The sequence below is a fragment of the Schistocerca americana genome, chromosome 1 (assembly GCF_021461395.2).
Source record: "Schistocerca americana isolate TAMUIC-IGC-003095 chromosome 1, iqSchAmer2.1, whole genome shotgun sequence".
NCBI lineage: Eukaryota > Metazoa > Arthropoda > Insecta > Orthoptera > Acrididae > Schistocerca > Schistocerca americana.
This window is the reverse complement of record NC_060119.1, coordinates 546,057,653-546,081,292: the sequence shown is the minus strand read 5'-3', so window position 1 is coordinate 546,081,292 and position 23,640 is coordinate 546,057,653. Positions and strand designations below refer to the sequence as shown.

Genomic DNA, 23,640 nt, shown 5'->3' with positions numbered 1-23,640 from the left:
GCAACAAATGGGACAAAAGCTTGAAAAGTTAGACAATGGAACAAAATCAGAGACAAACACAGCAAAAGTTAGACACAGTGGAACAAAATCTTCAAAAGTTAGACACAATGGAACAACACCAGAGACAAACACAGCAACAGTTAGACGCAATGGGACAAAATCTTCAAAAGTTAGACACCACACTTGAACAAACACGTGAAGATTTAACTAGTGAGTTACATAACATTGAATCGAAATGCCAAAAAGTCTGTAATGACATAAAAACACAAATTTGTGAGCATTTTCAACCCATTTTTTCACGGCATGAAAATGTATTGCAGAATCACGAAGCAGCCACAAAAGAACTGCAAACCATTGTTCATGAAAAATCACAACACCATGCAAGCTAAAATTGACTCAGTTGCATCTACCGATTCGGTTACGCAACTTGCAAAAACTCAAGAAAACTTAAAGGATACAGTAGATACGATTTCAACACAAATGGACACTCTGAAACTTGGTTCAGAAAAACACGCTGAGGAAATGTGTTCACTATCGGAGAAAGTAGCCGAACTTTCGGATAAGGTCACTAACTTATCTACAAAGGTAGATGATGATCTGAATGACACAAGACCTGTAGCCTTCACTGACACAGAAGAGTATGAACAAATTAGAAAATTCAAACAGAATCAAAATCAAATCAATACACAGTACAAAAGAGAAATCCGAGAAGTACAAGATCAGCTGACACAGGTAATACAAGAATTACGTATTTCAGAGGATACTCGCGCCCCAATACGGGAAGAGGGACACAGAAATACGGAACAGCCACAAAATAATAACACAGGGCATTTCGGAAGTTATGAAAGAAATTGGCAAGGTGCACCGAATTTTGAAATGGAACCGCCGAAACGACGTAACAATGACCGATATGCGACTCGCCGACATGATGACTTTGACTATAAGCTGTTCATTACTACACATAAATTCAAAACCTTTAAGAATTCTGGCAACGACATTCATCCACAAGCATGGCTCCATCAATTCTCTCATTGTTTTCCTCCCAACTGGTCATTAGAGCACAGATTAGAATTTATGTGTGGCTACTTGGAGAATGAACCAGCTGTAAGAATGCGATCGGTAATTCACGATTGCCACAGTGAAGGAGAGTTTTACCATGCCTTCCTCTCAGCATATTGGACTCAAGCCACACAAGATCGAGTAAAACATAGCATCATAATGATGAAACGTTTCGAACAATCTGAATTTTCCAGTCTTGTGAAATATTTTGAAGACACGTTGCATAAGAATCAGTATCTTTCAAACCCATACAGCCCCTCAGAACTCATCCGCATTTGCTTAATCAAACTGCCTGAACATTTACGACATATTATTTTGGCAGGATGTTGCAAAGACGACATTGAAGCATTTCAGGGACTGTTACAAGAACTGGAAATTGACACTGACAATCGCGGAACGCAGGAGCACAACAATTACAGATCACATCCGTCGCAATTCCGCGATGAAAGAAATAATAACTGGACACGACAAAGCTATTCTCACAACACATAACGTGACCAAAACAGACACCACCCGTACGACAACCGTTGGCAGAGTAGTAATAATTACAGGGAAAGATCACCTCTCCACGGTAGTGACTATCACAGAGACAATCAGAGAAACAGACAATATGGGAACCAAAATAATTATTATTACGGGAGACAGAATAACTTTAGACGCAACGGTCCAGCGCGCAGTTACGATTCAGGGAGAAATTCTCCACCACTTAACCGACAAGAAAGAAACTACAGGAACTACCGACATGACGACAGACGATGTGATCGTAACGACAGACCTGAATTGCATCAGAACTGGCGGGATTCAAACAGAGCAGGGCCCTCTCAAACAGGGCAGGGCCCTCTCGTCACGGTGAATTTGTAGAAGTTAGGTCTCCAAATCCCAATAACGACGCGCGCCAACAAAGAGACAATAGGCAATGACTCACACCGCTGGCAGCCACAAAACGTTCTTATGACACTAACGACGCAGCTGCCGTAGCTAGTAATTACGTAAAAATGGAAGATATTAGGGACATCTTACTCCAAGAACACGACGTAAAACATAACAACGTTGCATATCCTGTGATTTGCATTACAGTAAATGACGTAAAATTTACGGCAGTACTTGACTCTGGCAGTCCCATTTCAGTAATCAGTGAAACAGCCTTTAGCAAATGCAACAAATCGAACGATTGCCCCACACTTCCGTTACGTAAGATTAAATTACAAGGTGCAATCTTTGGAAAAAGTGTAGATGTACGCCAACAAACCAACTTAGAATTCTTTTGTCAAAGCCACAGCTTCTCTATGAACTTTCTTATTGTTCCATTATTGTCGACGGAAATTATACTGGGAGTAGACTTTTTGAATGAATACAAAGCAATCTTAAACTTTCACGATGCTGAAATAACTTTAGAAAAAGAAGGTAAGTCAGTAGCTTTGAAATTTGAAGATTGGCTCTCAAACCATGACGAAGAAATCAATCGGCTTTACCTTCTGTTGGACAACAGTTCGGAATTTTCTACGGAACTAGACACTAACAATCACTCTGCAAGAACTGACAGGGATGATATCGACGGCATATTTGAAATTAATGAGTTAATTCAGAATAAAATTCAAACAATTGAGAATTGTAATGACACTGATAGGCAGGACCTTTTTGAGATTTTACAAGAACATTCCACAGTTTTTACTCACAAAACAGGAACAATCAAGGGATTTCAATACCAATTTCGTGTTCGTGAGCATACTAAATTTTGTGTTAGACCATATGTAATTCCAGCACATCATAGGGACCGTGTTAGAACAGAAATACAATCTATGCTCGACGAGGGCATTATTGAGCCTGCAGTAAGCTCATACAACAATCCATTACATGTTGTTGAGAAGAAAAATGGATCGATCAGGCTTGTCTTAGATTCGAGACAAATCAATACGATCATTATTCCTGAAACAGACAGGCCGCAAACGTTGGAAGAACTTCTTCAAAATTTTAATGGTGTAAAAGTGTTGTCTTCCATTGATCTCAGATCCAGCTTTTATCAGATCGAACTTCATCCAGAATGTAGAAAATACACAGCTTTCCTTTGTTTCGGCGTTTGTTATCAGTTTCGGAAACTTCCCTTTGGTTTGAACATTTCTTCAGCAGCATTCATTCGCGGGCTAAATTCCATATTACCTGAGTTCTTAAAACGTCACATCACCTTATATGTGGACGATATTCTAATAGCAGAAGCTTCATGGGAACTACATAATCGCATCCTCAACAGTTTGTTACGTATTTTTGCAGAATCTGGAATTACAGTTAACTTGGAAAAGTCTGAATTCGGTAGGTCAAAGGTGAGGTTTTTGGGACATATTATTTCCTCTGAAGGCATTCAGCCGGATCCTGAAAAGTTAGAAGCAATCAGAGCCATTCCAGTTCCATCCACAAAAAAACAAGTCCGCAGTTTTCTAGGTCTCGTAAATTTTTACCGTCGTTTTCTGAATATGCAAATTCTAGTTACACCAAAACTTTGTTCTCTCACTGGAAAAAATACTATTTGGAACTGGGACGAACAAGCACAGTTGGAATTCAGTTCTTTGAAAGAAGCGTTACTTAACGCGCCAATACTAGCTCATCCAGATCTGTCACAAGATTTCTGCCTTAGCACGGATTCTTCCAAAGTCGGTCTTGGTGCCCATTTATTTCAAGAAGCCATAGAAGATGACATTACTGTTCAGAAAACCATTGCTTTTGCTAGCCGAGTGCTAACAAAATCTGAAAAAAATTATTCCGTTACTGAATTAGAAGCTTTAGCTATCGTTTGGGCATTTAACAAATTCCGTTTCTTTCTTTCTGGTAAGCACGTAAAAGTATACAGTGATCATCGTGCATTACAATTTCTTATGTATTCAAAATTAAATCATGACAGGTTAAAACGTTGGGCATTCTTTCTGCAAGAATTCCACTTTACAATAGTCTACATTCCCGGCAAGGAGAACATTGTTGCGGACGCGCTGTCACGCGCACCGGCTGGGCTTGAGAAAAGTAACACACAAGGCAACCTCGAGAAAAATTTCAGTATTCTTTACATTCAGAAAGTCGCCTTTGAAAACTTCATCACCACATCTTTAAAGGACATTGCTCATGAACAAGATAAAGATCCGATTTGGAAAGACATCAAAAATAAATGGCATGAAAAGACATACACTCAGATTCGGCATTATTACCTGGTTAGAAACAACATACTCTTCAAACGCTGCACTGTTGATGACAAGCTATGGGTACTTTGCATTCCAGACGATTTTGTTAATAAGCTCATTTGGTACATTCATTTCAGCTACGCACATTTTGGTCCTCGAAAATGTTATCATATTCTTCGAACGACTTGTTATTTTAACAATATGGAAAAGAGAATTCGAAGAGTCTTGTCTATATGTAAACTTTGTCAAAAGGCGAAACCATCTACTGTCTCACATCGTGCTCCGTTATTTCCTATTATTCCTTCTAAATTAAAAGAATTTGCTGCTGTTGATCTCTTGGGACCGCTTGTCAGAACATCTAATGGATTTTCGTACGTTTTAGTCGCTGTTGAACTTACTTCAAAATTTGTTTCTTTCACTCCGTTACGTAAAGCCACTGGACGATCTGTATCCAACGCCTTTGTTAAAAATTTCTTACGTGAAGTTGGCCACGTTGCTAAAGTCATTTCAGATAACGGACCGCAATTTAGATCTGCTGTTTGGTCACGCACGCTTCGGAATCATAAAATCAAACCTGTTTTTATTTCATTGTACTCACCACATTGTAACCCGTCTGAACGGATTATGAAAGAAATCAATAAGCTTTGCAGACTTTATTGTCATAGAAAGCATCAGCATTGGGACAGATATTTACACTTATTTCAAAATGTGCTGAATGAAATGCCTCATGATTCCACTGCTTTACCACCTACTCTTGTACTAAAGAATGAAGAACCACCGAACAGAATCAGAGAGCTTGTACCTTTCCCAAATACACGTAAACTTCGACACAAAGACATAATTGATTTGGCTCTTAAAAATATAAAATCTGCAGCAGACAAAAGGAGAAAACTACACGGTAAAGCAAATGCAAAGAAATTGTATATTGGTCAGAAAGTTCTCATTAAAGCTCATTCATTGTCACATAAGAAGAAACACTTGAGTCACAAATTCTTTCTAGTTTACAATGGACCTTACAGAATCCGACGTATACCACATGATAATTGCGTTGAAGTTGAAACTCTGCGTACTAGGAAGAGTAAAGGTTTACACCACATTTCACATGTAAAACCGTTTATTGAAAGATAATCTGCTTTTTAACTTTGTCTTTGCCATATAACTTTTCACTTTACATTACTAGTATGCTGTGTTAGACTTAAGAAACTGCTAACATACAACAATGTTTGAAGTTAAATATCCAGTCTAGAACCTAGGGAACATTTTTAAACAGAAATTACGAATGCATTGTTATAGTGAACAGACGACACAGTGTTGTATTTGTACATTCTTGCTTGTTAGTTGCACGATTACGTAACGACTATCAGGCTTACATACTTAGAACATTTACCAGTACTGCTAATGAGATTTTAATGCAACATTTTGGTTACCTGAAAATACATTCTGTATTTAAAGTACTTTCTGTGAGATACCAGATGACACAGTGGTTAGTTTATGGGACAGCTACACGATTTATATCACGACGTTACTAATGTGTGACAATTTACATTGTTGCTTTTGCGGAGTATCTGTTTTATATCTGCACAGTTTTTCTGTATTATTCTGGAAAGTAAAACATGTTTTAATAGTAACTTTTGTGATATAGCTACAATGAGACAGCCTTTTCCGTAGCACAACAATACGTTACAGCACAGTAATTTCTTCATCACAACAATAAGCGTAATAACTACAATATCTATACGCAAAGCATTTCACTTTTGTTTATCATGAGGTAAGTACATTGGCTTCTGCAGAACTTAGCTTTTGGAGGACGATAACTACGACACTTCCACAGAGATTATCTTACAACAAGATGCACATTTAGCGCTGCAGGACACGCATTTCAGTGATTAATGTTGTACTTAAAACATTTATTTTTAAAGATTTTTGAATTACAAAGAAAGTTTTCCGTGATACATTTCATTCCATTGCTGTAATCTGTAACACCTGAGGGTATAATTACATTAATCCTCAGGGGGGTACACGCCTACTTTGTGTACCATGTGTTTGGCAAGCACAAGGAACCCTAGCTAATATGGTATTTGCTTATACAACTTTACACATCGGTACCATATTTCTCTAACACACAAATTACACAGCTATCTGATCATTTAACTGAGAGAGACAAACATTTATTTTACTATATCAGTGACAGATGTTTACGTAATTACACAGTTGGATAACTTCACACTTATGAAACTGTATTTTGTCTGTACTTTGTAAACTGTTCATATTTTTTCGGAACCATTGTGATACTATGAGAGCTTTGAATGATGTATTTGGTATGGATTCATGATTTTTAAAGTACGTTTGAGGCAGATGATACTTTTGACATGAGCAGATAATTTTTTTAATTATTGGAGGAAGCTACGACGATTTTGAGATTTGACTGAGGTGTTATGATGTTATTTTTACGACGACGATGTGTATTATGCTGCTGAGGTATGTTTACGATTAATAGGCTGAGGCTATATGAGTTATTTGATTATGCTTCATATTTATAATGACGAAATATTGACGAGTGTCGATGGATACGTATATGTGTAATAAGGTAAGGAGTAATGAATAGTGGGTAGGGACTCTTGACTTGTGAAAAAGGATGTTGGAAACCAAGAATCATACTTTAGAATTATGAAATGTGTGTACATGTGTGAATCATGTGTGAATGTATCACAATGCCACTGAAAATTTTTTTGGACACTGTTATATTCATAGGATTTTGTTTCTACAGATTTGCAACGCTAATTCTTGACCTGTGAAATATTTTTATGTGAGACTGTCAGTGTAGCGGAAACTGCTGTCGTAAATTTTTTCGTAAGAAAGTTAAGTGACCACCTGCACGTAATGCGTCGCGGGCACCCACCTGGGCGACAGCCGCCCGAAAAAAAAAAAAAAAAAAAAAAAGCCATTAGCCTTTCAGCGGCACAGGTAGAAAAAAAAAAGGGGCGCCATTATCCTGGCTATTGACGTTCCTTTGTAGAAAGCATCGCAAATATTACATGCTCATTACCTGAAAACATATGGTTACTCGTACTTGGTGCTAATTACTGAAATGCTTATGAATTGATGGGAAATATTCGTACATCTGCACACCTGATTATGACAAGTGTCTTTCTACGAGAGTTGAGAGCTACTGAGTTACGAAATGCCACATGACTATTGAATGATGTTTTTATGCTTTGGTTTGCGTAATTGCTTATTTCATTTGACATCTGGTTTCCAGCTGTGTTGCAGCATTGCTTTTATAAAATAAAATGCATTTGCTAATGTGAACACTTTCTGTCAACAGATCTATTAAATAATTATTTTATGACCCACATTCTTCGATAAAGGAGCTCTTGGAAAGGAAAGAACAATAAGAAGGAACTAGTAACAGTAACTGCATACATAATATTCTTTTCAAGTACATGGTAATATTTCTTTTACAATAAGTTGTTGTGGTGCACCACTTTAATTACATAGACATTAAGATGTGAATATACATTTCCCTTATTGTTGTTTTCCCTGAAATATTTTTTATGCTTGAGCTTTGTCATGCTTAGGTATACGTCATAGCATTTGCTACTGCTGTTTGCCAGGCATAGTGTTACTGAATTTGACTTTGTGTTACTCTTCTAAGCTAGTTTTTCTTGTTTCCTGCACAGTGCCCTATATTAGTTGTAATTTTGCATTTTTTTTGTTAATTTAGATTTACTGCTGCTTGCTTTGCAAATTGGCATTCTTTTGTCATTGCTGTTTGTGTTAATTGTTTTGTGCTGCTGTATTGCCTTGTTCCTTAGTTTAGCATCTCAGCTCAGTAGATTTAAGTTAGCTTAAGAGGGGGTAGCCTATAAGAGAATGAGTTGCGATGAATTTGAAGAAATGCACTGAGAGGCTATACGAGAAAAGTACAGAAAGCAGGTATAGATAGGACTTTTGAAAATAATGAAGAACGAAGGGAGATCTCTGAGAAGTAAAGAAAGTTTTGTTTGCAAAATACTGCAGTAAAACATACCCTGTCCTTTCCTTGTATTATTCCGCTATATGTTTGTGTACCCTTGTGTAGTTGTTTTCTTCCTGTCTCTGTGTAGTTTCATAGAATTTTTTCTCTTTTAATATTAAGCTACATTCACTATGATGAGGAATACTGTTATCCTCAAATATAATTGGCATTAATAATATGTTATTTACTTTGTAAAGATGTTAGACATTATTTATTCTGTTAATACTCATGTGTGAAGTTGATGTTTCAAAAGTTATTCTGATCTTTTATGTATTTACTTATGTCATAATTCCTGTAACACTGATGTATATGTTTATTTCTATTCTTTTGTAAAGCCCCTATTACCACAAACGTTATCTGTATTATTATGTTTTTAATGATGTGTTTTGCACCTTTGTTATTGTATTCTTATGTTATAAAATTGTAATTGTCACCAGTTCATGATATTATTAACTTGTTAGTTACATTTCACTGCACACGTTTCTGTTGGTCATAGTATATGGACAATATGTGAGAAGTAGGGACTGATAGTGTTTGCACGTGTGTTAATAATTCAGCAAGGGACTGGATAACAGCATTGCTGGTTCTAAGGACAATTTCAAAAACTTTGTGAGTGCACAAGTGGTGGTTTATGGACTTGCTATATTCTCCGCAAGACTCTTCGATGGTGATTGTGCACCTGCACAGTCGCAACAGATGGCTGCTGGCCGTCTCTACAAGGACTACAGTAGGTCTGCATCTTTGATGGCCCACCAATACCATTATTTCTACAAGGACTGCAGTGGGTCTGCACCTCTGGTGGCCCACCAATACCGTAATCTCTACCAGGACTACAGTGGGTCTGCTCTGTGATGACCTACCTACCAATACTCTTCAAAATTTCGACTGACTCTGCTGTGGGTTTGCTCTGTTGTGGCCCATTACCTGTATGCATGTCAAGAGTCAGCACTGTCTTTCCGTTGGAAGGACAACACTACTTCTTCAAGACTGCATGGAAATCCACTACTTCTGTGTGCATTTTCTTTTACTGCTCAGACTTTGAGAAAAACTCTGCATTTTTACTGTGATGAACAGTCTGGACTGTCTTTATGGACTGTGAGAAATTTTTAGCTTTTGACCAACATTGTATCAATAAGTGTGTGCATTTGATTTCTTTGTTATTGTAATTATGAAAAATTTTTTTCAAATCTGTATTGGCCACTGCCCAATCCAATTTGTAAAAATTTTTTGTGGGGAGCTTGGGGGCTATGTAAGTAGGCTGTTTAGGTTTTTTTATTGGTAACGCCACCTCTGTATGAAAATCACTGGCTGTGCTGTGTGCAGTCTGTGGCTGCTTTGCATTGTTGTAATACTCGCCATTGTAGTGTTAGGCAGCTGGCTGCGAACAGCGCGTAGCGTTGCGCAGTTGGAGGTGAGCCGCCAGCAGTGGTGGATGTGGGGAGAGAGATGGCGGAGATTTGTAATTTGTCATGAACTGCTATATTTATATATGATGATATCAAGGTAAATACATTGTTTGTTCTCTATTAATATCTTTCATTTGCTAACTGTGCCTATCAGTAGTTAGTGCCTTCAGTAGTTTGAATCTTTCATTTAGCTGGCAGTAGTGGCGCTCCTGTATTGCAGTAGCTTGAGCAGCGAAGATTTTTGTGAGGTAAGTGATTTGTGAAAGTATAGTTTAATGTTAGTCAGGGCCATTCTTTTGTAGGGATTTTTGAAAGTCAGATTGCGTTGCGCTAAAAAAAAAAAAATATTGTGTGTCAGTTTAAGGACAGTCGTGTATAATTGTTCAAAGGGAACGTTTCAACACACACACACACACACACACACACACACACACACACACACACAGAGAGAGAGAGAGAGAGAGAGAGAGAGAGAGAGAGAGAGAGAGAGAGCAATTAAACAAGATCATACGTTTCTGTCAGTTTGCTTAAACAATAATGATTATCAGCGGAAAGTGCAATGGTGCTGTTTCATTTGCTATGTCGTAACCTGAAGGTGGTCACAACGTACTTGCGTGAATCCCTCAGTCGAACAGGAAGCAAATATTTCAGGTCTACCGAAACTCTGGCACGCGAGCTGTTTCGTGCAAGGGAGTAAGTCGGCGACAGGATCTAGCTGAGATTCATTAGGTCTCTGTGGTTGGAGGCAGTATAGGAAGACTCGGGTATCAGGCTAGGAAGGCCAAACGAAGAAACCAGCTTCTGGGCTGGTACCTTGGTCTGATTTTTTTGCTTCTTCCAGAGCCTACATGAAAATATCGAAGAGCACAGACACAGGGTGTCATTTCAACTAGCGTAGGACATAGATGAAGCTTACTACATACTCAAATTATTAGAACAAATAGCCTGCCTGGCCTATCACTTTGAATTTAATAATGAAAAGGAGCCACTTTCTTATTGCTCAAATCGAACCCCCAGGTTCCGTCACACGTCACGCTGCAAGTGGCGGTCATAAGTGCAAGTAAGCCATGGTAGACTAACTACCAACAGTCCAGAGATACGTACAGGCAAGAACACAAGCCGTCCTTAGTCTGCAAGCTTCATTGAATAGATTCTTTCACTCATATAATGTTCTGCTGTCGGCTGACGGACACCAGAGACCCGTCTGCTGGCAGCAACTCACGAATTATTGAACTCTGCCATACTCGTCAACTGATAGCCTCTAAACTGTGTTGGGGCTGTTTGCTTAGAGATGGTACGTGATCGTGTCGCATTTTTGCCCGCAATTCGTAATAAGCCAGCTTGTAATCAGCGGTTTTCTTAATGCTGACGACCTCATATTGGTCCGGCGAAAGCGTCAAGCATTGTACGTCTCCATCTAGGTTTCCAGACTCTGCTTGCTAAAATTCTTACGTAGATGACTTGTTATGTTCTTTTTGTTGACAATGCATTCTTGTTTCGGTCGTTACAGCTATGTGAACAGCTGTTCACAAAATATTTTTATAGATTTTATAATTCTACCAGAGAACTCGGTGTTCTTGTACACAAAGGCTGAATGCAGCGTTGTTATATTGACGTAACTTACCAGGGACAGAGGAACTATTCGTCGAACTGGGTAGATTAACTTACACGATCTAATGTTTTACTTCTTTTTCGAAAATATCAATAGATCAATTACTATTCATTGTCTCAATAAATTAAATGAGTGGCAAAGTTTGCAAGTTTATTTACTATTCATTTATTTGCCGTAATATGTAAGGTTTGCCGTCTACTGACTATAGGAAACTGTGCCATATTTTACATAAAAAAGAAAAGTTCAGCATAATTTCATAACACAGTTTTTGTTGCTATGTGAATTGTAGCATAATAACTAATGCTCTACTTCGAGATACGCATTATAAATTGTTTATATCAAATTAAATTAAAACTACACTAGAACACCGAAAAAATGAATCCACGCATAAATCAAGGATCAACCAAAGCAAAACACGTTGAATCACATGATGCCAGAAAGAAATCTTAAAAACAAAAAAGAGAGTCACAAATGTAGCGTAGCACTTAACATCGCTCACTACAATAGTGACATTGTATAATAAATTGTGTCAGCCCCTGACAACCTGTTCGGCAATATTACCTAAAAACAAAAAAATTCTCCTCTTTCTACCACGTCTTTCCTGAAGCAGAGTAGCCTTGGGAAGCACTTGTACCCACCTATGCCTTATTATCTTCATTGTTCGATTGTAATAGGTATTGGTTTCTGCAATCCCCTGAAGCATTTTCTTAACGAGATTTCCTGCTTCATCGTTTGCCTCATCCAACAAAAAATTAATGGCATTGCATATAACCACAAGTGCCTGGGGGTGCAGTGTTACGTAGTAAAAAAATAGCCGCGCGGTTAAGGCTCTACGTCACGGACTGCGCGGCCCCTCTCGACTCCTCCCTCGGGCATAGCTGTGTGTGTGTGTGTGTGTGTGTGTGTGTGTGTGTGTGTGTGTGTGTGTGTGTGTGTGTTCTTAACATAAGTCAGTTTAAGTAGTGTGGACGTCTAGGTACAGATGACCTCAGTTCTTTGGTCCCTTAGGAATTCACACACATTTGACATTTTCACAAAAAGATAGCAAGGAGAAGGTATTGAGCATGGAAGTAGGTAAACTACAAACGACTGAAGCAGCCACCACTATGTCACAAAGTGACGGAATCACCTAGAGTTTACAGTTAGATTACGTTTCTGCACTGATGCGAGGTTATTTTGCGCACGGTCTAGTACATTCCTCTCTCATCACATGTGTACCGCACTGTGTGGTGCTGTCCCCCTCATGTGACTTAGTACTTAATTACACACCAAAAGCTCGGTCGTTAAAGAAAAAAGTAAGTAGAAAGAAAGTAGTGTATGACACATATAACAAACATGAAGTATGAAAATTTCAAAACACTATACCAAATAAAAGATCACCAAGAAAGTAACGCATTTCGTTTGTAGTATTTTGGTTACAAGCAGTTTTTTTTCTTTCCAGTAGACTCAACCATCTGTAATGAGGGTGTCATAAACGGTAAGGAACAGAATTTAATGGTTATTTTACCTTTAACTTTATTCCTGATGGGGTTCCACTTCAGCTAGCATATATGGCTTCAGATACTGTTCGGCCTCCTCAATACACACATCAAAAAAAGCTCTGGAACACCCCGGTTCCCAGAACTTCTGAAGATAGACGTTGACTGCGGATATTGTATCACAGACACAGTCCCTTTGTTTGTTCAGAGATGTCGCTAAACCCGCCCAAAGATGTAAACAACAATCCATGAGCAGCGCCTATTAGACGGAGGGGGTCTGACAGCCAATCACTTCCAGTCATTCTACCAGAAAGGAGGTACACAGCTCGTGTTATCTGTAGTTCAACCATGCCTAGACGGTCAAAACCGCGGTTCCATCGCGTCCGCATTGTTACTTTATGCCAGGAAGGACTCTCAGCAAGGGAAGTGACCAGGCGTCTCGAAGTGAACCAAAGCGATATTGTTAGGACATGGAGGACTTACACAGAGACAGGAACTGTCGATGACATGCCTCGCTCAGGCCGCCCAAGGTCTACTACTGCAGTGGAAGACCGCTACCTACGGATTATGGCTCGGAGGAACTCTGACAGCAACGCCACCATGTTGAATAATGCTTTTCATGCAGCCAGAGGACGTAGTGTTTACGATTCAAACTGTGCGCAAGAGGCTGCATGACGCACATCTTCACTCCCGACGTCCTTGGCGAGGTCCATCTTTGCAACCACGACACCATGCAGCGCGGTACAGATAGGCCCTACAACATGCCGAATGGACCGCTCAGGATTGGCATCACGTCCTCTTCACCGATGAGTGTCGCATATGCCTTCAACCAGACAATCGTCGGAGACGTGTTTGGAGGCAACCCGGTCAGGCTTAACGCCTTAGACACTGTCCAGCGAATGCAACTAAGGTGGAGGATCCCTGATGTTTTGGGGTGGCATTATGTGGGGCCAACTTACGCCGCTGGTGGTCATGGAAGGCGCCGTAACGGCTGTACGAAACGTGAATGCCAACCTCCGACCGATAGTGCAACCATGCAACCATATCGGCAGCATATTGGTGAGGTGTTAGTCTTCATGGACGACAATTCGCGCCCCCATCGTCACACATCGTGAATGACTTCCTTCAGGAAAACGACATCGTTCGACAAGAGTGGCCAGCATGTTCTCCAGACATGAAACCTCTCGAAATTGCCTGGGATAGAGTGAAAAGGGCTGTTTATGGACGACATGACCCATTAACCACTCTGAGGGATAAACGCCGAATCGCCATTGAGGAGTGGGACAATATGAACCACAGTGTCTTGATGAACTTGTGGATTGTAGGCCACGACGAATACAAGCATGCATCAATGAAAGAGGGCGTGCTACTGGGTATTAGAGGTACCGGTGTGTACAGCAATCTGGACCACCACCTCTGAAGGTCTCGCTGTATGGTGGTACAACATGCAATGTGTTGTTTTCATGAGCAATGAAAAGGGCAGAAATGATGTTTATGTTGATCTCTATTCCAATTTTCTGTACAGGTTCCGGAACTCTAGGAAACCGAGGTGATGCAAATCTTTTATTGGTGTATGTAGAATCGTGTGGCTTTTCGGGTGCAGCTACGTGCTGAGAGATGACAGGACGTATTCTGTGTCCGGACCTCATATCAAACTCTTCTTTGCCTTACCGTGGTAGACTTTCGATGTAATGCTCTTGAAACAAGACTTGGTTGCGTATACTCGAACAAGCTTTTCCAGCAATTTGCGACGGATTAGCTTATAGAAGTCGCAGATCAGAAGCGCCGTTAGAAATACTTCCTTACAGCTAACGCTTGTTTAAACAAGTCTGCTTATTTTTAGTTTTAACGACGAAGCATATGCACTTTGGCAGGCTTGCGTTATTACCCTGGAAATCTATCAAGGCTCCAACAGCTTGAACAGTCCTTACGCTTGTCCAGAATTACTCTACGGACGGGTAAGTATGCTTGCAAAATGTGCCAGATCATGTATAAGCCTATTACTGAAGTTCACAGTTCTGTGCGTGAGTCCCACCTGAAGACTTCAGTGTGCATTCAGACGAGCGTGGACTATCAGAGGAGGAGGAGGAGGAGATTACTGTTTAACGTCCCGTCGACAACGAGGTCATTAGAGACGGAGCACAAGCTCGGATTAGGGAAGGTTGGGGAAGGAAATCGGCCGTGCCCTTTCAAAGGAACCATCCCGGCGTTTGCCTGGGACTATCAGATTCCACAAGTGCATTTACACGATCCTTTGTTGCGGTGAAGGGTGCCAGTGGTAGAGTCGCTCGGATTGTTATAGCAAAATGTAAGTATCTTGTTGGGTGATTGTTAAACTAAAAATAGATTATCTAACTACTCCAACGCAATAAAACCTTCAGCATAATACCTTGGAAATTTGTGTCACTGCCGTCAGTTAAAATGGAGAGCACTTTACTGCTGCTGTCTTTTCAGGATCCATGAAGTGCGTATAATGGATCTTGAATGGAGCCGCCTTACAAAATAAAAAGGAAAGATACTGTCACGTAAACTTATGCCTGGAAGTTACTGCTGATGAATTATTCCAGAAATGTGGCGTAAGAAATACGAAGTATGATGTGGTGTATGCATGGTGATTAAGCGGGACTACAAATTTATACTTCGCAAATTTTTTAGATAATTTTAGGTGCTCATTATGTTTTTTTGATGCGGTAAGGTCAGAAAAACCGAGGGCAGATCTACACAATGCAAGATTTTTTTCAAAAAGTATTGATGAATATTCAGAAAATTCGTACTAATCACATACACCCAGGAACAATGAAACTAACGTACCAAGAGTGAACCATCGAATATGATGAGAGGCAAGTAATCAAATACAGTGAGTACAAGTAGAAAGATACAGTGCAACAACAACGCTTTGAACCACCTAGGCTATATGATTGTCGAAGATCCACAAGGATAACGTGCCATTACGTCCGACTGTGAGTAATATTGGAGAAGCCACCTACGACTTTGCAAAGTACTTGGCGTCTTTGCTCAAACCAATAGTAGGAGAGTGTCCACATCACAAAGAATTCTAGTGATTTCATCAGCAGACTTCAGTTATTGCAGCTGCAAAGTTATGACTTGTGATCAACTTTGATGCAGTTTCACTTTTTACAAATGTACCTCTTGTGGACTCACTACACCTCATTGGCAAAAGGTTTGGAGCTGACATTACAGCGCTGTTTGACCACACCCTCTCCACTACATATTTTTTATTTAACAATGCGTTTTATGAGCAATCAGACGGTGTCACCATGGGGGGTCCTTTGTGTCCCCTGGTGGCCAATCTTTTTATGGAAGATTTTGAGGAGCGAGCACTCGCCTCAGCCACTTTTAAACAAAGAGTATTTTGGTGATATGTTGATGATACTTTTATAGTGTGGCCTCAAGGTTTGGATCGTCTGCGAGAGTTCCTATATCTGAACTCCATACACGAAAACATCTTGATGCGACGTAAGAGCGATGGCACACTTGGCCACTCGGTATATAGAAAGCCCACTCACACAAACCTTTACTTGCAAGCCGCTAGCTGCCACCATCCGGCACAAGCTATTGGTGTTTTCAAGACACAGATTCACGGAGCCCGTGTCATCTCTGACCCCGATAGTTTGCAAACGGAACTGGAGCACCTGCAGACTGTATTTCTGAAGAATGGGTATTCGTTACAGCAATTGGAGAGAGCGCTGCAGACCTGTAAACGACGGAGCAAAGAAGAGGAAGAGGCCTTTAAAACGACTGCCTATTTACCATATATTGGTAATATTGCAGCGCAAATGGGCAGAATACTAAGAAAATATAAAGTGAAAGCAATCTTTCGCCCTCCTGCAAAAATTTCGTCGCTCTTGGGATCTGTCAAAGTCGACCTAGAGCTGCGCAAGGCAGGTGTTTACAGGATTCAGTGTGAATGCGGCAAATCCTACATAGAGCAAACGACGCGTACTGTGCAGGATCGCATTGTAGAACATCAGCGGCATATTCGCCTTCTTCAGCCTTGTACGTCTGCCATCGCTGAACACTGTATTTCCACTGGTCATCTCATGAATTACACAGAGACAAAAATTGTGGCCCATACGTCTAACTTTTGGAGTTGTATTATTAATGAAGCCGTGGAAACACGACTGACAATGAGTCTCTCATTAATCAAATGGTTCAAATGGCTCTGAGCACTATGGGACTTAACATCTTAGGTCATCAGTCCCGTAGAACTTAGAACTACTTAAACCTAACTAACCTAAGGACGTCACACACATCCATGCCCGAGGCAGAATTCGAACCTGCGACCGCAGGAGTCCCGCAGTTCCGGACTGCAGCGCCTAGAACCGCACGGCCACCGCGGCAGGCGTCTCTCATTAATGGAGAGGGCATGGAATCCAATCGTTGAAAAACTTCGTGTCCTCCGTAGCCGGCGTAGTTCTGTGATGGAACCGCAGGAAGACAATCTAATTGATATCGACGCCGCAAGTTTTCACCACGGAGAGCGCGCGGCACAACTGAATCGAACGCGCTCAAGTAGCGCAAGCGCAACGCCAAGTGAATCCACCGTGGATGTGCCGTCGGGGCCTTAAGTACCAGAGCTCAGTGCGTTTTCGCCAGTATCACCTGAAGATGGCCAGAAGACTCTGCGCCGAAATATTGTGACAGGAAGTTACAAGCATCCGGCAGTTGTCCCGAAATTTTAACTAAAACGAGCACGCGAGAACATACAAACAAAATCTTCCCGCTATAGAAACAATTTCTTTGTTAACCAGTGTTATTTGAGATGCACTAGCCTATCGACTTCCAAAATAGACAGACGCGTAGGGGAAGACCAGTTTGATTGGAGCACGGCTGAGAAAGTGAAGAGGGAGGGGGGGGGGGGTTAAGAGGAGGGTTAACAGCTGGGCGACAAGAGAACTGGGGTATTCGCGGAGGAGTTAAAATGAGAAAGTGGAAAGGAGTTGGGCAAAATGTGACATAACAGAAGGGGAAGAATATGAGTAGTAGTAGATGACGATAATGACGACGACTATAATGACGACGACTATAATGACGACGACTATAATGACGACGACTATAATGACGACGACTATAATGACGACGACTATAATGACGACGACTATAATGACGACGACTATAATGACGACGACTATAATGACGACGACTATAATGACGACGACTATAATGACGACGACTATAATGACGACGACTATAATGACGACGACTATAATGACGACTATAATGACGACGACTATAACGATGACCACAAGGAGGAGAAAGACGATGTGGAACAAGAGGAGAAATACGCGAAAAGCAGACGTAAAGGGAGGCACCACATGTGAATTAGAGGCACAGTAATAAAGATAACCAGAAACAAAAGGAGGCAGAATGAAATGGTTGGGAAAGTGTGAGGTGTGTGGCAGCGCAGGCGTGAGCACTCACCGCTATCATGAAGAGCTGTGCGATGCGGTACTCCTCGACGGTGAGGGGCAGCGGGATGCGGTACTCCTTAATGAGCATGGCAGCTGCTCCCCACCTCACGACGCATCAGGCCCTGCCTGCAACAAAGCAGAACACACCACTGTAGGCTGCAGGACACAAGGAAAACGCCAGAAACAGTATTTAGGATAGAACAGTGATGTAATGTTAATTAGATGGAGTAAGGTTTGTGAAAACTGCAACACATACAAGAAATGGCCTCAAACAACGTTTTAAACAGTGCGTCAGGTGTCACAAGTACACCAACATTATATGATCAAAAGTAAATCCAAACACCTGTCAGTTGACACTCTTCGCCTTTACGGCGGTTGAACTCTTCAGGCGACAGTTCAAAAAACAAGGTCTCTGAATGTCTGAAGAGCCGACCGCTGTGACCGAGCGGTTCTAGACGCTTCAGTCCGGAACCGCGCTGCTGCTACGGTCGCAGGTTCGAATCCCGTCTCGGGCATGGATGCGTGTGAGACGTCCTTAGGTCAGTTAGGTTTAAGTATTTCTAAGCCTAGGGGACTGATGACATCAGATGTTAAGTTCCATAGTGCTTTGAGCCATTTAACAATTTTTTGTCTGTGAAGAAATGGCAGCCCATTCTTCGTTAGGAGCTAAAATCAGAGAAGATAGATATTGGACGCTCGTCCTAAGCGTGTTCCAATGGGTCCAGGTCGGGACTCTTGGACAAGCTGTCCATTTCAGAGATGTCCACAAACCACTGCCTCGAAGATGCTGCTTTGTGACAGCGTGCATCGTAATGCTGACTGTTACTCTACTGTACGCAGTACACAGTGCTGTGAAATGTGTTCCAGCCTTTGGCATTTAGCGTTTTCTTAATCTCAATAAGGGGACTGCAATCTAGCCACGGAGAACACCCTCATACTGTAACACTAACCCTTCCACCCGACTGCCACAGACTACAGTGTGATTTATAACTCCAAATCATTCGTTCCAGTCATCGACTGTCCAGTGGAATCACTCTTTACACCACCTCAAGCGTCTCTCAGTACTGACTACAGAAATGTGTGGTTTACGAAGAACTGTTGGAGCATTATACCCCGTTCTTTTTAACTCCCGACACACAGTTATTGTGGTAGCTGGATAACTGGTAGCGTTTTGGATACCCCAAGTGATTCCTTCCCCTGGTTAAATGCGATTTTTCACAACACCACCTGCAATCTTTGATGGTTCCTGTTCGTTAGTAGATTAGTTGAGTCTGCAATTGGTTTAGCTGTGGTTGTTCCTTCTCGTTTCCATTTGAGGATCACACCACCCTGGTGACGTGAGTAGCTTTAGAAGGGTTGAAACGGCTCTGATGACATCCAATGACTGGTAGAAATTCCAAGTCAGTGAGCTCTCCCGATCTAACCATTCTGCTGTTACTGCTTCCCTATTACACTGGCGAGTCCGCTCCTAGTGCCGGCTAGTTCCCAACGCCGCATTACACAGGGATGTGCGGATATTTTTGATCAGATAGTGTATGTCTTGCAGCGGGGCTCTCTCGTGTGACGGGAAACATGGATTGCTACGCCAACAAAACGAGGTGAAGAGTCTTCAAACGTAGTGTAAGTGCCGGTACAATTGACTGACAAGAAAAGATGCGTCACTAACAACGAGAGTTCCATTGCAGCTGAGTAATCGGTCTTCGAAAGTCGTCTCTAGTCACTCCGTGACATTTCCGAATGAAACTAACTTCAGTAAGTCCCACACTGACAGCCGCATACGCATTGAGACTTCGGTAGTGCTCATCTGCCGGCCTGCATCGTTCAGCGCCATAGTGGGAAAACTCAAGGATGACAGTTGAACACAACATCCAATCCCGATTCATGTGTATCGACGGAAACTAGAATAGCAAGTATGTTTTTGAACTCGAGGCGCTGTCCATCTCTTTTTCAGTCAAACCCACACGACACACATTGAGGTGAGAATAGCCATGGGATTGCGAGATGCACCTCCGCAGGTGGACATAGTAACGCGTACAAAAGGTATAAAAGATAGTGCACTGTCGGAGCTGTCGTTTGTTCTCAGGTAATTCATGTGAAAAGGTTTCCGACGTGATTATGTCTGCACAACGTGGATTAACTGACTTTGAAAGCGATATGGTAGTTGGAGTTAGATGCATGCGACATTCCACGTGTGAAATCGTTAGGGAATTTAAAATTCCGAGACCTACATTGTCAAGAGTGTGCCAAGAATATCAAATTTCAGCCATTACATCTCACCACGGACAATGCAGTGCCCGACGGGCTTTACTTAACGACCGAGAGCAGCGGCGTTTCCGTAGAGTTGTCAGAGCTAACAGGCAAGCAACACTGCGTCATATAACTGCAGAATCAATGTTGGAGGTACGATGAACGTATCCGTTGCGACAGTGCGGCGAAATCTGGTGTCAATGACCTACCGCAGCAGACGACCGATACGAGTGCCTGGGAAACTGCAAGACATCGCCTGCAGCGGCTCTGTTGGCTCGAGATCATATCGGTTGGATCCTAGACGATTGGAAAACCGTGGCCTGGTCAGATGAGTCCCGATTTCAGTTGGTGAGAGCTGGTGGAAGGGTTCGAGTGTGTCCCAGACACCATGAAGTCGTTGACCAAAGCTGTCAATAAGGGACAGTGATAGCTGGTTGTGGCTCCACAAAGGTGTGGGTTATGTTTAAAGCGAATGGACTGAGTCCTCTGGTCCAACAGGATCGATCATTGACTGGAAATGGTTATGTTCGGCTGCTTGGAAAGCATTTGCAGCAATTCGTACAGTTTATGTTCCTAGACAACGACAGAATTTTTATGGATGACAATGTGCCATGTAACCGGGCCACAATTGTTTGCGATTCGTTTGAAGAACATTATGCGTAATTCGAGCGAATAATTTGGACACGCTGATCGCCCGACATGAATCCCATCGAACATTTATGCGAGATAATCGAGGTGTCAGTTCGTCGACAAAATGCTGAATCGGGAATACTTTCGCAATTACGGACGTGATGCTATAAGGTGGCTATAATTTCGCACCTTACAAGCACTCATCCACATACTTTGCCGTGAACTACATCCACAATTAGGTATCATTTAATACGCTTACATCGTATATATGAATATTTAAAGGAGACTGACATCGTCACGCATGTCTTGTAAATAACTGTTGACACTTATTGCAGGAAAGGTGACGGATTGTCTTTATTCTCAGAACGGTGTAATGAATGCCTACACTAGTGGAGGTTGGAACGCCAGTGGAGATGAAACGGCAGGCAGAATTCAAGCTCTGGGTGGAAGGCCCGCACAGGTGTTGGTCCTGCTTAAAAACAGGAAGTAGCTAGATGGACGTCGTGGCACCTCTGGAGCACAATAGGGCGATGGCCGGCCGCTGTTGTAGCAGGACTGGAAGGATAACCGGGAACTCTGCAAATCTTGGACGCAGGTGAGAGGAACGAAGAAGCAGCACCTCAGAAACCAAGAAGGCTGGGTTACTTCCAAGGATTTTTACTCAGAAGTGTACCATTGTACGAGTATAGGTTTTTCCTCGCAAACTTCCACGCTGGACGACAAAAGACTAAAATATGGGTGGTCGGCGTTCGGAAGAATCTGTAGAGAGAGAGAATATTCCGTCGTTTCGGGAATATGATTCGTTTTCGGAATTACAAGTGTAGGGAGCCGAGCCTTGCTGGGAAGCCAGCGGTGGAGAGACGAGGTCTCTTCCGTTGTGAGCGCCCGTGTGTGACGGTCGCTCGGTATCGGCTTTGTTGGTACAGACCGACTTGCTGTCTTTGGTCTCAGGAGAGTTTATAGTTAGAACAGTTAGGCACTGTACTGTTGCGAACCTATACGATTCTGGACTTCACCTCCGGGTTGGAAGTCGTTTCGTTGTTGAGAACGCAGCGTTCAGTAATTGTGAGCACTTCTTCTGCCTATACTTATGTTGAGACGTTAACTGAACTCCGTCCTTATGGCTGGGAGTTCGGTTTTCTCGTCTGTAGAAAACAGAGAGGAGAAGACAGTATTAGAGTATATTAGTCAGAGGACCGCCGTCCTAGGGTTTGAAAGCGTTTATTTGTGGCTGGAGTTCTTCCACCGTCGTAGACGAGTACGAGAACCACCAGACGGTGTACATACGGTGATATCGCAAACTGCTTCGGCTTATTAGGGCTATAAAGCTAAACAGCTGTGATCACGTTAGTTTATTTCCACTGAGGTTCCACACCACCGTAGATCGTCTTTGAAAGTAGTGTCTTCTAGTGTTTAATACATAGATGACGTCAGTCATTTCGTGTTATTGATATTAGGTCGCGCAGTCATAATAGACGGCAGAGTTGGGCAATCGATTACCAATTTTGGTTAGGAAATATAGATAATTGTACTGAAAGGGTTGGTTTTAATCTATAATAAATATTTATTGAACAACAACGTTTATCATTTATAAATATTTATTGAACAACAACGTTTATCATTTAGTAGTATTAGTTGCCTTCATCATACATTTACGTTTAGATTGTAATTTATATATAAAAAGAGAATGAAGAGATCCTAAGATCTGCTTCAGGGAGTAGTGAGACAGGGCCAAATCATCATTTTAGCGCTTATTGTTCTCCGTTGCGCACATTCATTTTGCACCCGCCTGGAGTAACATCTTGGAAGGCAGCGTGGCTCAGTATTTCTGCAGGCGACTTCCAACGACCTGTTGAGTCTATGCCACATCGAGATGCTATACTACGCCGGAAAAAGGAGGTCCGACACGGTATTAGCGAGTATCGCATGACTTTTGTTACCTCTCCGTGTAGGTCTAGTTATTTCTGGTTTCACTAAAAGCTTTTATGAAGCTCTAAGGAATTACCTTAAATGGAAACTACTTGTTTCTTAGCTTTTTATTTAGCACTAGAATACGATTAGGGAATTCATTTCTATTACAGAGGAATGATTATGTAGTTTTTAAAGAAAAAACAACCCATTTGTACAATCCCTAGATTTGGATTCATTTTTAAACGCCTTATTTGTCACTTGAGTGTGGAAAACTAATCTCTAACCGGCCCTGTTCATAACTGGATGTAACAGAGTATGCTGCTCGAGTACGACGCGCTTCTCAGGTGCTTTCCAGAAACTGGGTTTGGAAGTTTGACGAGCGGGCAGGGCACCATACAGCGGCGCCAGCGCACCCGGCCGAGGCGGCAGCACACGAGGTCTGCTCCCACTGCGTTTCCAGTCTCGTCATTCCACCAAACACTGCTATCTCTGCAACTAATCGTGTTTTTTCGGAAACAAACCACAATAACACCGTGCATTATTAAAAAAATCGTGATGAATTTGACATTTATTTATCGCTTCGTTCCTGTGCGTATTAAGAAGTTATCGCAGTGAGGTAATTATACTCCTAATTCTTCGTTGTTATTGACAAGCCGATAGCATTTTCGGGTGTTATCTATCAT

At 41.7% G+C, this 23,640-nt stretch overlaps 1 protein-coding gene across 1 annotated transcript in view; it reads right to left on the bottom strand.

Annotated features, from left to right (window-relative positions):
- Positions 1-23,640, bottom strand: part of LOC124605827 (protein retinal degeneration B) — a 575,027-nt gene that overhangs the window by 282,936 nt on the left and 268,451 nt on the right. Inside the window, exon 3 of the mRNA XM_047137749.1 lies at positions 18,180-18,295. Coding sequence (XP_046993705.1) covers positions 18,180-18,257 — 78 coding nt within the window. The 5' untranslated portion in view covers positions 18,258-18,295. The remainder of the gene's footprint in view (positions 1-18,179; positions 18,296-23,640) is intronic.